The sequence below is a fragment of the Acinonyx jubatus genome, chromosome C2 (genome assembly GCF_027475565.1).
Source record: "Acinonyx jubatus isolate Ajub_Pintada_27869175 chromosome C2, VMU_Ajub_asm_v1.0, whole genome shotgun sequence".
In the NCBI taxonomy this organism is placed as follows: domain Eukaryota; kingdom Metazoa; phylum Chordata; class Mammalia; order Carnivora; family Felidae; genus Acinonyx; species Acinonyx jubatus.
In genome coordinates, this window is record NC_069384.1 from 152,263,263 (window position 1) to 152,281,699 (window position 18,437).

At 44.2% G+C, this 18,437-nt stretch overlaps 1 protein-coding gene across 33 annotated transcripts in view; it reads right to left on the minus strand.

Moving 5' to 3' along the window:
• Positions 1-18,437, minus strand: part of ARPP21 (cAMP regulated phosphoprotein 21) — a 155,434-nt gene that overhangs the window by 71,721 nt on the left and 65,276 nt on the right. For 18 of the 33 annotated variants that reach the window (XM_027040588.2, XM_053221721.1, XM_053221727.1 and 15 more), the window contains 5 exons: positions 16,939-17,047; positions 14,900-15,001; positions 8,577-8,614; positions 6,695-6,754; positions 2,334-2,566 (listed from right to left, as the gene is read on the minus strand). In XM_027040588.2, the coding sequence (XP_026896389.1) occupies positions 2,334-2,566; positions 6,695-6,754; positions 8,577-8,614; positions 14,900-15,001; positions 16,939-17,047 (542 nt within the window). The remainder of the gene's footprint in view (positions 1-2,333; positions 2,567-6,694; positions 6,755-8,576; positions 8,615-14,899; positions 15,002-16,938; positions 17,048-18,437) is intronic. The other 15 variants (XM_027040607.2, XM_027040601.2, XM_027040590.2 and 12 more) reach the window with 13 other exon arrangements.

Below are 18,437 nucleotides of genomic sequence, written 5' to 3' on the forward strand. Positions count from 1 at the left end.
TAATGAGGCAAAAAAATGGAAAACTTGTACTGTTCTGAGGATCCGTGACAGCAAAACTGACAGCTTTGCTTCATAAAACCATCTTGGGAAATTGTAAGTTTGTTTTGACATTCTATCTTGATCGCCTTTAATTTTTTTTCTTTTTTGCCTTCCGTTGCTGCACCTTGACAAGCTTTCAAAAGGAGACACTTAGATTAAAAGGAAAAAAAAATGTCTGAAGCACTTACAATTTCTAATCATTCTTCAAAGAACATGGCATTTTAGCATTCTCGAGGTGTTTTAAATGTTTCTAAAGAGCTTTTCTCTGGAAGTGATTGGGGGGGTTGGTGCATGGAGAATGACGATTAATTTAAAAATCTTAAGAGCCCTTTCGGTGTGCTGGAATTTTTAAGTGCACCATTTAAGGTCCTTGGTTTCTGCATTTTAAGGAGATTTAAAACGATTTAACCTTTCTTAGTGTGCAAGGGCTCAAGTGCACCACAGTGGGTTTTCTTGACTTCAGTTGCTGCAATAGTGGGAGATGAGAGCAATTAATTAGAGTAAGAAAGCAAGAATTCACCAATTGGTGAGATGACAGAAGACAGAAGGCGGTGTGAGCCACCTGTATCTTTCCGAGGAGCAAGAGATATGTACAGAGATACGGTAGTGGCCGTCACCAAATGCTATTAATTTTCTGCCCGTATGGGAGAACACGAGATGATTTCTTAGGACATTTTCAACATCATCATTAGGGGAAACCATTAGCAGGACCCTGGATTTCGCAGAGAGCGCCCCCTAGCGGGAGTGTGAAACGCCGTTAGGAAAGCGTTCACAATCGGGACAACCCACGTCTAACCTCCGGTTGGTGTTGGCCGTTCCCCGCCCCGCTCCCTGCCCTGCAACCCCAGGTCTGTGATCGCACCCCCAGTATGTCCTGACGTCCGGGACGTGTCGCTGAACCGCAGCTCTCCACCCCCACCCTAGCTCCGAACCCTCGGAGGCAAAATCGAAGCCAAACGGAAACGCTACATACTAAAACCACACGTCAGTTCGTGGAGAGCTGCTAAAAATGGTTGCCTGTCGGCTTCCTGGGATTCTAAGAGGTATTTTGATGGAGAACATTTGGAAATCAGGTGAAAACAATAGCGAGGGATCCTTGGGAGCCAGAGGAGCTGGGAATGACAGACCATGATGGGTAGTTTTTGGACCCCTATGAACCCCGGGGGATTCATGCTTGCATCACTTTAAAGTTGTTTCCAGGTAATGGTTCTCATCATTGCCCGCCTCCCAAAGTCTGTCCATGCAACTTGAACCACCTACCGCCAAAGATCACTGTGCGCTTGGAAGAAAAAAAAAAAAAAAAAAAAACAGGAAAAGAAAAAAAAAAAAAAAGAACTCCAAGCCTCTCTGCGTCTCAGTCTCCTTATTTGCAAAGCAGGAATGGAGGCATTAAGTGGCAATAATAAAAATAAACATAGACTAGTGTTTGTGGAGGGCATATAACTTGCCAGGTATTATTCTAATTGCTATGCGTACGTGAACTCTTTTAGCCTTTGCCATGAGCTTGCAATATAGGTACCACAATTATTCCCATGTCTTGGGTGGAGAAACGGAGACACAAATAGGTCAAATAACTTGCCCAACGATGACACTAACAGCATGCCAAAGCAGGGACCACAACTATCCATGTTATAATCACCTTGCAATGTGAGGTTTTAAGAAACTAATCATAGCATTAAATTAAAAAAAAATGGCTTCCTCGTGTTCATGTATAGGTGCCTTGGGAACCTTTTTTTACAGAAATAATTGAATTTAAACGTACGGTGGTTTGCTGCGGGGGGGGTTACGGTAAAATTCTGTAACAGTTTACATATCACAGTGTGAAAGGTGAAATGACGTGGGGTCACTTACGTCAAGAGGTTTTAAAATGGACCCGGGGGGCCATTAAGGAGATGGGTGTCATACACCTTCTCACCTGTAGAACCATGAACTTTGGAGCTGGGCCCAACTGCAAACACGCCGGGGACGCAGCCCAAACACCTGCAAACTGCTACAGTAAGAGAGAAACCGATTCTATTCAAGAGATCAGGGTTCTGCCTCCAACACCGATGAAAGATTCTTTGCAAACCATGTATACAACCTCTGAGAGAGGTTCAGCGAGCGATCTGGCCTTGGCACACAGCGGGCAAGAGACGCTACTGGCATTTCAACGGCACCTTCTGACTTCCCGGCCATGCCAGCAATCACTACCCATTCATTCCAATTAATTAACTGGAAGTGAGAGGGAATGATGGCCGTATGGGTTGGGGAGAATCTGGGCAACAGCACAGGACACAAACCCATTCAGTACTAACTACCTGCTTTGGACAACTTCCCGGGGCTCCTGGTACTGGATGTGCTGTCGCCCCTGGTCAGCACCGTGATGCCCCCGAAACTTGCCGTCTTGGCCATGGCGGGCTTGAGATTGCGGTTGGAGCCATCAGAGTCCGTGCTGCTCCAGGGCCGGTGGTGGTCCGACCACTTGAGCTCATTCTCGGAGCTGCTCTGTCGACTCCCGGCTGCTCTCCCCGAGCCGTCTCTGTTGCCCCTGGAGCACAGCCATCAGAAAGATGCACAGGGACAGTGTTACCTTCCACGAGCCGCACGGGCACAGGGCGGGAACTTTCTTGGAAGAGCGGTCTACGCGAGACCCTTCTTGCAACCCTTTCCGTCAACCCCATCGCCCCACAAACAGTGCCACAAATACCTCGTTGATGTGTAGACAGATCACATGTCACACACAATGTGGGTGTTTACAAACAGAAAAGCCAAACCTAGAACTGTCACACCATCCCTCTGCCGGTGAAGGAGAAACAATTAGGGAAAAAAAAACAAACCACATGGCATAAAACATAGTTGTTAACTTCTCTTGGGGAGAGGAGAGGATGATAAACCCTCCTGACTCAAGTCAACAATGAATCAACGTTTGGGACCAATTATGATCTTGAATGATTCTAAAAGCAACTCTCACTGAAGAGAAGTTTTGGGTGTCCCTTTAGCATGAAATATGGACCATGGGAAAACACACCCAGAGCCGGTGAGACCGTTCATTGTTTCCTACCTTTATGAAATGTCTATCTGAATTCATTAAGGCTTTGACAGCACAGAAATCACAGCAGTTTGACTCCATTAACTGAGGGTGTGAATTTTGCCCAGTGAGTTTAACCTTCGTGGGCAGAGGAAAGAGTCTTTCGATCCTTTTCCCGTGGAAAAACTTGCGACAATAACACCACCAGGGTAAACACTATGCTGACACGAAACTTTCCAGGGGATCAGTGAAAATAACAAAAGCTCTATCAGTGAAAGAACCCATTGGTTCAAAATTCAAATTGAAAAAGAGTGAATGTATGGGAAGAGATCCAATACCCAGGAGTGAATTTTGACGACTCCACAAGATCTCTAAGACACAAAATCACCAGCGTTTCATAGAGAAAGTTGATGAAATTTGCATTTTCATTGGTTTCCAATCTGTTTAAAGGGTACCTTAGTATTTTCACAGCTTTTCCTGCAGTTGGAAATAACACATGATTACAATACTCTAAGGTTCTCATGGACTATAAGTAAGTAAAGGGAACATAAATCACGGGCAATGGGTACAACCCCTAATTTCATTATCCCTGAGCAACGTGACCTGCCCAAGTCTTGGTCCCAGTCTCACAGATGTCATCCCTAGCTCTGTCGTCTCCTCTTCTAAAGACAACAATAGACCGTGGAGAGGTTAGGAGTGAGCACATCTCATTGAAACACTCACCAGCCAAACTGTACAGAAGGTACACAGAAAACTTTAGGGGTAGTTTCAACTTTACTCACTAAACTTTTCCTTTGTTTTAGAAGAACTGAAGAAGGTAAATGGATCCAAGAGATAATAAAAATGAAAAGGCTTGTCTGTGATTGCAACTTCGCATAAATGAGGGGAGGGCAGAAACCTCACACACAGAAAAGCACTCAGTGCCCTCCTGTCTTCTATCAATTTTACTTATATTCTCTCTGTTAGGACCTCAGGGATTGCTGGTTTCAGAAAGATGAATTCAAGAAAGACCAGACTGGGAGTAGAAAGTATCACACACCCAATGGCCAGGTGGCTTGAGTTCTTCAAACTCCTTTGAAATTCAAGAAAGCCAGAGGAGGGAGGGTGGAGGGGGGGGAAAAATAGCCTTTTCAAGGGTGTGGTGCTCCATTCCTGACTGTTTTCAAGTTCCCAAATCAACTTTATTCTTTTTGCGTTTAATTCTGATTAATTTGACCCGACTTTGACAATGCTGGGCAAAATCATTATTTCGTAACGGTCAACGCACCAGGCTGTGACAATAATCTCACACGGAGCTAATTTAGAATATTTTGGGTAGGAAAAGATTTGGGGTGGCCCTTAGCCGCAGCATACAGGATGCATCCGAAGGAAGCTCTCCGTACGCAGGTGACGATCACTAACTCTGCTTCTGTGTCCCTCTCCCCACGCATGGTGCACCTCCATTAGTGGAAATGCCGGGGTGGCTTAGCCTGTCCCTGCAGTGGAATGTCCACCGCTATTCCTGGGTGGAAACGAGCGTGCGGGAGTTTGGAGGCTTCACTCTGGCGATGGGTAACTCCTCGAGACTTGGGCCACACCCTTTGGCCAATAAGGCCACCCAAGATCGCCTTAACGTCGTCTACCTCTACTCTCCACCAGCTCAAAGCGGCATCCCAAGTCAGCATCTGTCAAAATTCCCAAAGAGGGAATTTAAGTTGCTGCTTTAGAATTAGCGTGAATGAGATTCATAGTAATACAACTAACTCTAATTTATGATCTCTACTGATACACTGAAACAGTATTTTTACAGGTCTATCCATTGATTATTCACCTTAGCACTGGCAAGGCGAGGGTCAGAATTGAATTCCACATCTATTCGGTATAGAATCATAGGCGTCATAGAAAAAAACATTATCCACAAGTGTTTTCCTGTCCCTCCTAAGCTCAGTCTTGGTCCCTTCCTACTGGAAACCAGGAAGACAATGGTAATGAGATGTCTGGTCATCAAGAGTGGTTGTCCCTCATGTACGTAACAAGAATCTGATCCCAGGGGGGTCGTAAAGCACGTACTCTAAGTACTGTTTTTGTGCTGATTAATACAACTAATGACATTTATTTTCCTTCATATCTGAACTGATATTGTTCAGTGATATGTTCAGTAATATCAGTGATATTTTTCTGACCAAGTTAAGTATGATGGATACTTGGACTTGCTTTATTATCGTGTGGATGCCTCTGTGCTCAGTCATCATCCTGAGTCTCTGTGCTTGGTGACTTGGTGGCTGATGGCACTCCTATTTGCGATGGCTATGAGTACATGGTAGTTCAGGCTGGGGACCAGATTTGGGGCTATGTAAAACGAATTTGCCTATCGGGGGCAAGAACTCACATTTCATTTATATGGACCTGAAAAAACCAGATCATGGTGTAAGTACAGGAGGACTGGTAAATTCTCATTCTTCTCCGGGTTTTTAAAAAGAACAATGCAACGTTTTGTTGTTGTTGTTATTTTTAATCTACAAGTGTGAAAGTAAAGAGTCAGCAATACCAGAGTAAGGCATTTGCCTATGTAGTTCAACCTGGAAAAGTGAAGGAAATTTTGAAAAAATCTTTTTTATTTCTGCCAAAGTATAAAGGGAACAAATCAGTCTAACTTTTCTAACGCTGAGGTTTGAAATTCACATTGACTGCAAAAAGATATTTTCTGAGCACACAACCCATTTACTGTTCTTGGTCTTTTTTTTCCCTTCTAAGTGGGCAAGAGGTTTCATTTGTTTGTGAACAAATATGTTTTCTTTCCTACAATAGAGATGAATCCTAATACTCATAAAAGCAGTAACATATTAAATATATATATGTGTGTGTGTATATATATGTGTATATATATACGTGTGTGTATATATATATGTGTGTGTGTGTGTATATATATATATACATATATATATATATATATGTCATCTTGAGTACATTGATAGAACTGTGTATCCTTTGCCCTAAAATGAATGCTAGAGATATATTTAATAGGGTAGTGACAATGTGGGTACGGTCCCTCTGCTTTCATGTAACTGCTAGCCTATATAGAACTTAAAATATATAATATTAGTATGTAATGAACACATATATACCAGTCCCCTTATCTCACACAGACCTTGATTTAAGTAACTCATTCTAATTGGAAGCAATCCTGTGCCTTCCTGTGCTGGAAAAAAGTATCGTTAGAAATATTTATGACTATAAAAAATTCCGCTACTCAAATGGAGTTATCATTGGTTTGTTTTCCCATATCAGGTACGTATATATCATTGCAAGCTATTGGAGAAATTTTAACTTGGTGTAATTCACCACAGTTGACTCGGGAATGTTAAATCAGTGTGCTGCCAGAGTGAACTCTTGAGGGGGAAAAAGGAAAACAAACAAAAAAACTTCTACCAAAAACAGCAAATCAGAAGGAGAACCCTAAAGGATTATATACAAAGCAATATTTTCCTGGTCCCATATCCCACATTATCGAATACGGCTTCAGCACTAGCTTTGTAACAAGCTTTTACAAAGATATAACCGAACATGTTTATTTCATGAACAGATATTTTACACTAATACATTTATATTTAACATTGATTCTGCCACAGAAGCTGAAAACACAGTTTAAAAAAAGTAAACCATACCAACCGAAAGAGCTGTCTTTTCTTATAGGTCTCATTGCATATGTTACTGTCTTCCAAGAGCCTACTGGAAATGAAAAACATGGTTTTTATGATATAAAACCTACTGACACTAAATTTCCTATGCTAAATGGGTGTGTCCTACATTGTAACATACCTGCTTTCAGATCAACCCCATAGACTATGCTTTATGTGCATGTTGTTGAATTTTTGCAATAATAAATTAATGACTGCATGACGTTTCCCTATCCTGGGATTAAGGCGCTGATACCAGATAAGAAGGAAAGGAAGAAGAAAGAGAAGGAATGGAAGAGGTGAGGAAGATAATAGAAATCGGTAGGGATGTATCAGACATGTAATTAAACACATTAAAAGTTGTGATTTTTTTTTTCCCTTGGGTGATATTAAAGTTATCTTTTTTTCTTGGGCATAGTGAAATAATGACATTCCAAAGACAGGTATCCAAGAAATGTATTTACTTTTGTAGGGAATCCACTCAATTAGATTTTTGCTTTTTGGAAATATCAAGAATTGTTCATATGCAATGCATGTATGGGACCGATTACTATACTGACTAATATGATTCAATTTGAATTTAAGGGACACGGGAGTGCATTAGCACTCTTTTTATACAAAATCCAAGGAGATATAAAATTAGGGCATAAGGCATGGAGAATGATTGGCTGGATGATTGGGGAATAAGGTTTCCCACTAAACTGAATTATAAACACTCCATCCTTTGGGTTAGAATACAGAATTGTAGAATGCTTCAGAATCATCCCTAAGATGTTAGCAGCCATAGTTTCTTAATTTAACTATAAATAGAGAATATTTACTTAAATATGTATGAATCTTGATGTTGTTTTTGAATGCCTTCTATCGACGTGTTTTCTACTTTCATCCATTCTTCTAGAAGAGGCTGTTCAATTGAGGGGGTTAGTTACTTGAAGCTTTCTAACTGCTAATATTAAAGATAGCTTTTTTTCCCCCCAATCATCGCTAATGCCCGGTTTAAATTTTCTCTAAGTACTAGACTTTAATCAAACAGCCTCTATTTTAATCAGTTTTACGGGGGCGCTCATTAAGCCGACACCTGAAATAAAATTAAGCACCACTCTTTGAAGGGATACCATATTTCCATTCCAACTTGCCCATTCTGATGTCCCTCAAACGTGATTAATACAGCTAAGGTGGAATTCTTTAATTCCCCTTGAAAAGCTGCAGTGGAATGAATGGAGCATTTAAATATCTATGCCAGTTGAGAACAATTTCTTAAAAAGTGTATGTGAAATATGCAAAACTTCAACTCATCCTCTCAAGACCTTGGAGAAGTTGTATAACCCACCCATCTCACAACGACTAGCCCCGTCCTGACTCCCAAGTTAGCAACTCTAGATCGGGTTAGCTAGATTTCCAAGTTAGAGTGAGAAACTTAAAACAATATATTATCCCAATTATTGTCTGCATAGCTATATAGAATTACGGGGCACAGGAAGTGGCTAATAATACCCAACATACAAATACTGTTAACAGCCTAGTGCATAAGCCAATGAAACTGCAAGTTCATTCATGCTTTGTAATGCCTGGTGAAGGTAGCAGGATTCCACCTCGGGAAGAACCAGAAGTTGAGGCTTTAAATAAAGAAAATGTGCACACTTACGTTTGGAAAGAACAGAGAAGTAGTTCCCCAAAGGAAATGGTTTTTAGGCATGCTAAATAACACATATGCATGTGCATATAAGTGCGTACACAGAGATATATGCATTTACTTATACATATATTCAAGCTCACACTTATATATGGGATATATACCTATGAATACACAGGACACACACGACAGACTTTTTTTCCTCTAATGACACGAAAAAGCAAATTTCAATTTCATTTACCTGGTTTCCACAAAAAGGCTTTCCTGGGAGCAAACTGACTGAAAAAAAAAAAAAAGAAAAGAAAAGAAGGCATTGTATCAGACGTTCTGGATGTGCCGAAGGATCCCAATTCCTTGCCTGATTTTAAAGCTACTTTTCCCCTCCAAGAGGAAAAGAAAGAAGAAACATAGGTACTATGTTTTGAAAAAGTGGAGGCAGAAAAGGGAAAAATTGGTTAGAGTTAGAAGCGTAAACCATTCTCATTCAGCACACAAGTACTTTCCCATCGGGGCGTCTCCAGGTTACAAATACATTTAGCCCGCTCGACATCAAGGTCAGAAGTAGAGGGATGTGAATGAGCTACTGGTTTATTCCGGGGCTGTGGAGATGCGGCCCCCGACCAGAGCCAAAAGACTGGTTCAAATCAAGGCAGAAAGCGTGCGCTGAGCACGATCAACCTGAGATCGGACAGTCAGAGAACCACAAACCTGCAATTGTTACCTGGGAATGACAGACTCTGGTGAAATAAACAGATTGGCTGCAAGACACTGAAGATTGAAGACATGCCCTCAATCCATTTTAGGAGGGGGGGGGAGGGGACGCAGAGACAATTGAGAACAAAATGAAGTTAATTCGGAAAAACGATGCCAAGCTCCGTCTAATGTTCTGTTTTGTTTTTCACCCAGAAAAAAAAAAAAAACCAACAACGTGACTTTCTTCTTAGCTTCTGTCCCCCTAGCTATCACTGCTCTTCTCTCTCATGTTTAATACACTCGCAGGGAAGAGAAAATTCTATTATCATTATGTGCTGGGGAAAGACAGATCTGATTCAATTTGAACAAGCAGAAAAAGAGAAGTCGAAGCAATATAGTGCAATGGTCCTCTAACATAGTGACTGTGTTTAGGACTTCACCTAAAACCGTTTTCAAAGTACTGAGTTGCTAAACATAAATGTGCACCCCGCATTCTATGTGCAGATTTTCTAAATGATGAATAAATGGCCTGCTCAAGGGATCACTCGAGACCTAACAGGTCCGATTCAAGAGAAAATGAAACTAAAGTAAATAAGGACCTCTCAATATTGAATTCTTAAATTCAATGATCAGCTAATGTAACCACTACTCAGAGAGGCAAGCAGGATATTGGTTTCTCTGTACATTTTGGTGGAGAAGTCATTTCCTTCCACTAAATCAAAGGGCTAGCTTTGGACCTAATGTGCTTTCCTCAGTGGTCTGAGTGTCTCAGCGAGGGCATCTCTAGAACCACTTCTCTTTTAACCTTTGTGCGTTTAACAGACATCCTGAAAATGAAGCGCAAAGCATCTTATTTAACAAAAAGAAAAAAAATCCGATTAAAAAAAAAAGCTTTACAGAAAACCTTTCTTTTTAATTCGATGTTTATGTGCATAAACAAAAACAAGGACAATCTCTGTACCACTGGCATCATCCCTGCCAAGATCTCTTTATAGTAAGCAAAATATTCCATTGTCTTTGCCTCCTTTAGTTTGGTTTTACTCCTGGTTTGAGTCAAGTCATGGAACTAATTGTCTCAGGTACACATTCCGAGCTCCATAGTCTCCGACTACTCAGCTCACGTGGTTGGAAAGAGGTCAATTACGTTTATGCGGTTCATGCCGGGTATTGGCATGACACTCTCCTTCTTTGAAGGAGTTGATCAAAGACATACTGACCTCTTCAGACTCATTAATCTAGTCGTATTCGGGGGAAAGTTAAGCTGCCCTAACTCTTTGAATTAAAAAAAAAAATAATAACAATAAGGCACCTGCAAGTCAAAGATAACTTTCCCAAAAACGTATCTCAAGAGTATTTTCCAATGTTTGTGCAAAGGTCCTAAAAATCTACCACATGACCCTTCTGCCACATTTGCAGAAATAGGACAGATACGGTTACGGGCTGTGATTCAGTAGCTGATGAAAATAAACTTTTTGAAAAAGTTATGCGAATAACTTGCAAATTTAAACAGCAGAGAAAGACAAAATTGTCATAGTAATTAAGTGCAGCTTTTAAAGCTGTCACTTATATGCATTCTCAGATATAAAGGGCTCTTTTTTAATTTTTAAGGAGAAAACGATTTTGCCTAATGGGTTACAGGATTCTCTCCCACACCCCACCCCAATCTGGGTGCACCACACGCCTTCTCGTCGGTTGTCACAGAAGAGGGATCCCAGTACGTGCTAGGAAGACCGTGGATGGGCTCCTCCAAGAATCTCTACTTATATATAAATATCCTTCAGAAAGCATCCTCCAGGCAAAACACGTCTTTCCCAAATACATTGCTTTATCAGCGTAACCTTGCCAAAGCCAGCAACATTGCATTGAAGTGATCATAAAATAAGCTGAAATTCTTGCCAAAGGAAACAACAGTTATATTTCAAATATCTCTGACTACAAAAACTCACTTATTTTTTATTTGAGAACTAAATTGCAGTGTGCCCTGACTTACAACAACTTCATTGTCAAATAACAAATGTGTCCTATCTCAAGCCACCCGAATTCTCAAACTATATTTGAAATTAGTTTTCTAGAAAATCCCCAAATAATCTGTGTATTTTGATTGTGGACCTACATAAAAAAAGCGCACGCTCACGCACGCACACACACACGCACACACACACACACACACACCCCTTAGACACCAAGATACACTTGTAAACTATTCAAGAACACTACTCGTTTTCCCAAATAAATTTTAATTTTGCTGAAGTGTAAGTACCGGGGAGTATTTCTCTGTAACTCTATTATAACTTCCAGCAGGAAAAAAATACCTCTACATAAATATGTCCATATTTGAACCTGTTTGAATAACTCCACCGCTTAAACAATAATAGGTTGGCAAGGGGAGTTGCTTTCATGACCTCAGTTCTTAAATTACGAAGACACTAAATTAAAGGCCAGCTAAGAAAAAGACTGTATGTTTGTAACTTAGATTCCTTATGCTGGATTCTTTGCATTGGTTTTACAACTGACTTACTATATTTGATTTATTACCTTGTGTACCTCAACAATCAGAGAGCAGAAACGGTCACTTGGGAATCCGGAGTTACATAAATTAAGTCTCTCTAAAATGTTTTTATGTATGTGGTAAGGAAGATTTATTACTGCATGTATTCAAGAAAGTTCGTATCGCTGGTTACGTCTTTGCGTTCGCGTTAATAAAAGATACAGTGACATCTTGTTAACTCAGGGTGGCCCCCGATGATCCCTGCCTCTGGGCATTCACGTTTTGTAGTACCTCCCACACGGCACCGCGTTTGGTCTGTGTGTCCAACCGAACACAGCAGAAGGCAAGGTGTCAGTTCCCAGATTAGGTTATAAGAGACTCTCGCTGCCACCTTGGGCTCTTTTTCTCTTGGATCACTGGCTCTGGGGAAGTTAGTTACCATGTCTTCAAGACGCTCCGTAGCCTATGGAGAAGCCCACGTGGTGGGAACTGAGATCTCGGTACACCCAGCCAGGAAGTGAGGCCTGCCAATAACCATGGGGGTCCGTCAGAAGACCACAGCCCCAGCTGACAGCTTGACTGTAACCTCACAAAAGACCGTGAGCCAGAACTGGCCGGCCAAGCTACTCTCAGTTTCCTGACCCACAGAACTTGTGAGGCAAAAAGCGTTTTGTTTGTTCTAAGCTGTCAAATTTGGGGATAGTTTGCTGAGTAGCGATTAAGAGCGAAAACACAGGGAACACCAGCCTTCGGACTGCATTGTTTCTCCAGAGCTGCAGGCCTAGGAAGACAGGCATCAGGCATCGTTTCTCCCTCTAGGAGAGCGGCTTTGAGCCTTTTAAGGGTCATGAAAACTTACAAACCATCCAGATCTTTTCCTTACAAAAATGTACCCACACTCACAGACATAATGTTTTGCAGATGATGTCAGGAACTGGCTTTCATCTCTGAAGCCTGCCTGTGAGTATCCTCCGGGTACAGGATACCAATGAAAAGTACACCCACCCCAGAGATCAGGTAGAAAAGTAGTACCAGAACCGGGCAGGGGCCCCACCTGAATTAGGAAAGCCGGAGAGCTGGTCACTGGAGAGCCTATCAGAGGTGCTCACACCTCTACTCTTGCAGAGGGAAGGAGCCACCGCATTTCAAAGAAGGCTGCCGAACGGCTGGCGTCATGAATTGGAAAGGCTATGGCAACAGCTTGGCATTTAGGCCTTCCCACACTTCAATCTGCTTTCGCTTTTAAAAAAACATGCTAATTCGGCAGTTAGTCATAGAGGCTCGGAACAGCAGCTTTGCCTCTAGTCTGTAACCCGAGACCCGGGTCCCTTGCTGGGGCTGTAGGGAAATGCAATGTGTACAAGGAGTTACGCCCCCCCCCCCCCCCCCCGCCTGTGCTGACCTCTCTGGGGACGTGGCCACGTGCACACGAAAGGGCAGCAGCCCGAGAATCACCCTCCTCACAGGCAGGCATCAGGGCTGGTTCTCTGGCCACCCAGCCCCAGAGTGTTGGGCAATGTGGCATAGCAGTACTTTGAAAGAATACCACGATGTTTGTAGATTATCTGGGTGATTAGGATTTGCTTTGCAACACAACTCATTCATAAATTTTATGACTTGCTAGAATGAGAGTCAGAGGGAAGTGTGCATGTGTGTGCGTGTCTGCACGTGGCAGGCAGGGGGAGAGAAGGACGGGCAGAGAGGAAGAAAGAAAGAGAAGAAAGGACAAACTAGCCTTCAGACAGCTCTCTCTCTGTGAAGCTCATCGGCCAGGCACAGGCTCGCTGCCTTCCAGTCCACCGGGGGCACCCCCCCAGCTAGCCTGGCTACACCACCTCCAAGCCCCTCATTACTCTATCCTTGGATCCAGGAAACACGATGAAAAGCCTACCATGGGTCGGGCTGCGCTTCGCGCCATCAATAACTCTGACTGTCCGAAAAGCCCAAGGAGCCCACACATGCGCAGAATATTCTAGACTTGCACGTGGACAACGTCCTTCTACAGCCACCTCCACCCGCCTCTCTCCCACTCTGCCAACTCCAGAGCTCTGAGCCAAATCATCCGATCACTAAAATTCTATTTCCCTGCACCCGTGACAGGCAGCGGGGATCTAGAAGAGAGGCAGCCCGTGTAGACAGGGAAGAAAGGCACCGTCGGTGGGGTCGGAATTGCCTCTGCGGTTTTCTGTTGAAGGCGCCAGTGTGCCTGGAGGACCAGGGAAACTGGCTGGGGCCCGAAAACTCCAAGGTCAGAAGGCCCCTCCATGCTACGCAGTGGAGCCTAGGTCTCCATGCTGGCTTGGCAATGGCCTCCAGAGCAAAGCCCGACGGGAGGCGGAGGCCCAGCTAAGGCAGCAGGAGCCACGAGGAACTACACAAAGCAGCTCACACCTTTACTTCTGCTGAGGGAAGAGCCGCGACATCTCCGGAGGCCGCCGAGTGACAGCATCGAACGCAAAGGCTAATGGCACCTGCTTGCCCTTTTCCCCTTCTTGCATTTAAATCCGGCTTTGTAAAAATCACTTTTTCACTTTCATTTAATTTCACTGCGTTTTATTTTGGCCACGGCGGGGGGGGGGGGGGGGTCAAAGGAAGATAAATCCCCACCACGTTTGCTTTGCTGGGATATGAACAGAGGAAATCACTCTGGTTATTCCCTTGACGAACCGCTCACAGACCTGATCTGATCTGAAACTGAGGGGGAAGAGGAGTATTCTCATTTAACTCGGATACAAGACAATGCCTGTACCTGCGAAGAAGGCAGAAAATTCTGTGTTTACGTATGCGATTCACAGAATCTTCTTTCTTTTTTAGATATGTCTTCCCTCTGCACGACATTCGTATTAAAAAAGACAACACTGGGCCGTCTGCGGGCTAACACAGATGTGAAGGCATTTCTTCAAATCTGGCAACTTCCGGGGGGGCCTGGGTGGCTTTGTCAGTTGAGCATCCGACTTCAGCTCAGGTCATGATCTCACACTTCGTGGGTTCCAGCCCTCCAGGGCTGGAGCCTGCCTCAGATTCTGTGTCTCCCTCTCTGTCTGCCCCTACCCTGCTCATGCTTTGTCTTGTCTGTCTCTCTCTCTCTCAAAAAGAAAAAACTGAACATTTAAAAACATTAACAAGAAAACAATCTGGCAACTTTGCTCTGTACTCAGGATCTATTCTACCGACCCGAATCACATCGGTGCCCCCCCTTCCGTCATAGCCTTCCGGAACACAGGCAACCCTGGGCCACTGTTCCATCACTTCCCTGAACTAAGGTCTTCCTCCAGAAACACCTCTGATTTGCTGCAGTTCGATCTGTCCCTGGCTCCAGCTTCCTGAGTCCTGCCAGCTCGCTGTCCCCAGACACTAAAGAGGCAATTAAAACAGCTACTCACATCGTGTGCAAATATTCTCTCCCTCACTCTCTGATACTCCTCTTCTCTCTCTTCAATTGATTTACTTCGTCTGTCATCTCTAAATGGATGCACTCTGTTTTGCTGAACGGAAAGAAAGAAATCAGTACGGTTATCCAAGTTGAGCCGGTGCAAATCTGCAGTTAAGCAACCGTCAGCTGAGAATAAGAAATGTTCGCTTAAACAAATGGAGCATGAAGAGTGTCCTTCCCTCGGGGCCCGGAGGAGGCTGGGCCGGTGTGCGGGGTGCGTGCCTAACACGTGGAGGCAGTCGTCTGCGGCTCCTGCTTGCCTCCCCGCCTGACGCACGGAGGCCAGCGGTTTCCAGCATGAAAGCACCTGGACGTGTGTCCGGTGTGCAGCCAGTTCAGCTGGGACGCGGGCCACAGGGGTGGACTCCGTCTCCTCTGCTAACTAACCTGCGCGTTTGGGACTCTTCAGGCGAAAGCGGGATGTTGAGCACGCGGCTAGTTCAAGGCGGCTAAGGGAAGATGTGGCTGCGAACAGCTGGGTACCGGGAACAGTACCGGGAACAGTTGGGAACGGAACAAGGGAAGAAAGAAGGTAACGGGCAGAAAGGAAACTGTGGGCATAGTGTCTCCGTGTTCTAACCGGTGTTTTTCCTTCCCTCGGTGACTGATCCTGCACCCTGCGTTTGGCACAGAAAGTAGACCCTGAATTTGAAGGGTCTGAATTTGTTGAGGAGGGTCAACACCAAGGAATCTAAAGGCACCATCCAAAGAACCCAGCATGAGGACTGTTCTTTTTCAGCCCTGGACCTGTGTCCCTGCCTGCGTCTCAACTCCCCTCCCCTCCTATTGTCCCATTCCTCACAAAAGGCTCTGCGCTAACCACCTTCATCCGTTCATTCAACAAACACCCACTCAGTACACGACACAGGCACATGTCTCGGAGTCGATGGGAGCTGCTTACAGCTCCATGGTGGTGGCGGTGGGGGTGCGAAGAACCGAGATACGGGTGAAGAACAGGGATCTTTTTTTTTAAGTGCGTCAGAGATGCGCGCACTGGCTTAGTGACTCACAGAGTCATTAAAATGATAACTTGCGGGAGATGCAAGATGGTCTTACCTTCAAGAATTCTAAAGCAAAGTCTATTTTCAAAAAAATCTATTTGGATTGTCAGAGACACAATGGGCGATTGAGGTGGCAGCAGATAACTCTCTCCCGTCCGTATTATTGTTTTAACTTTATCCTCTTTTGTCATTCACTTAGTTAGCTATCTTGCTGATCACCCCGGATCCCAACTCCCCCCCCCAATAACCCCCGTCTGGAGAAGAGATTGAGCAAATCTCTCTACCCTTGCCGAAGTACCGTGAATCCTTACTCTAGGACAAGGTAATGTTTTGTCACAAGCAAAATACACAAAAGGAGAATGTTCTGCTACGGTTCATGCAACACAAGCAGACAGTTTACATGGGCAGTAAGACGTGGGAAGGAGAAGGGGTGGAGGGGAGACTAAAACACGAACTCGATTGATTCCCTTGCGTGAAGACTTATTTTAGGAGAGTTGCAAAATCCACCTGTCCTCACCATAACAAGGTTTGTTCTTTACGGCTACACCAGTTGGTCATCGGTCCGTATTGAGAATCCAGCTGAGTGTGCACAACTGAAGGACAAAGCTGTGGGAGCGGAATTACTGCCATAGTTACACAGGCATCTGGAAATGCGATGACAAAGCTTTTCCCGACACCTCGGGCCAGTGGCGTCCCAACCCCGCACCCCCCTCACCAACACATGCTGCAAAAGCTGTGCCAAGCACCCCCCATGCAGCCCGACACACAGAGCCATTGCTGAAGCAATCGGGACAGATTTTCTCGGCTACCCACTGAATGCCAAAGGGGGAGCGAGGGAGGCAAGGAGGTTAGAGAGAGGACAGTCGCCTCGGAGGCGGGGGGAGGGGGGGGCTGGGGAAAGGGGCCGGGGACAACAGAAGGACAAGAACATAAGTCAGCCCACCTTCAAAAACAACAACGTCAGCCACTCTCAAACTTGAGAACCAACCTGATTGTCTTCTTTATCAATACTAGAGTTATCTCGCTTCAAGATAAACCGCTTCTGGGATTCTTCACCTTTTTCATCTTTTAAATGTTCACAAAACCTTTGCTCTGGTCTGCCAGCAAAGTAAAACATATCAATAAAAAAGTTCTCGCCCCTGTTTCAAGTCATTTTCTCAGTGTCGCTTTTTCCCCCACAGTGGCATTCAACTTAAAAAAGAAGCTACAGGTGGTCTGGGTACCAGGACTGCTGGCATTATACAGGTGGGTAATAACGGGGTCACCTCACAGGGGTGTCGTCAGGATACCGTTTGTGGCTTCGAATTCGAAGTCTTGTTGGCTGCGTGTTCCTCACCACGGCTGAAGTGAAGAAAACACTTTTCAGGCCTGAACATGTATAGCGTATAGGTGTGTGTTCTTTCATTATTTTGACCTCCGTCATTCCTGAATGCAGTCAAGTTCCCAGCCGTATTGTCAAACAAATACGTATGTTGAGAACTTGGGCAGACCACGTTAATTCACCAATGTCTGCGACAGGAGGACAGGTCTTGTCACATCGTCCCTCTCAAGAGCCATCAGAATCCATAGTGAGAGTGGATCACCTATAAATTACTTCCATCTTTCCCCATGACAAACGCTCTGGAATCTGACTCCAGTAGAGTCTGGCATCCTTGACCCTGTCTTGTAAATCAGTGCAGTAATTGGGGAAACTGGACATATTTAGTTTAAACGGCTTAATGGCTGATTAGCAGGGGGAAAATGCTCCAAGCAGTTACACGCTATTGATTAGTCAATTGATTTCTTTTTTGTAGGTCCTCTTAATCATTTTGTATTATTACTGGAAAGGGCCCCATGTCCTTGTTAATTTCCCACACTCGTCACCGCATGCCACAGAACTCAATGAATGGCTTGGGCATGGGTTCATCCCCAGAGGACGTGCTAAAGTGTTTGTCCCACGTTTAGAAGGAGTTGTAATTGATGACTCTCATTAAAGCCCCTCTGCCATGGCTGATGGATTACTTCTGAAGCCCAGTGGGTCTCCTCTATCTCTACGGGGTTCATTACGCATTCAGTTATTGGAAAGCGCCTTCACAGTGGCTGTTGTTTAATATGGCTGACCAGTAATTAAGGGAATCTCATAGTGTCCCTTCTCGCTCCAAAAGAAGCAAACGGCACGTTGAAAACAAAGGGATCTTTTTCAGTGTATGGCTCAAGTCCGGATGGGATGCGTCTTTTTCTTAAATACGTGTACGCGAATCATACTGGTATCGGTGAGCAGACGCTACCAGAAAGTCGGAACGATACCAGTTACAGCTTCCGGAACTGTGTGTAATTTTTGCAAAGGGTCAGCATCGTCTTTCTCAATCCTTACAGGACAACTCTGAGGCAGGAAGAACAAATATTTTACGCTTCTTTCATAGATAGAGAAACCATCCCCCAGTGATCCTTTTGACTGCAGGTTTATAGATTTTCCCAGCAAGCCACAGGCCTCAAACAGCCTCTGCA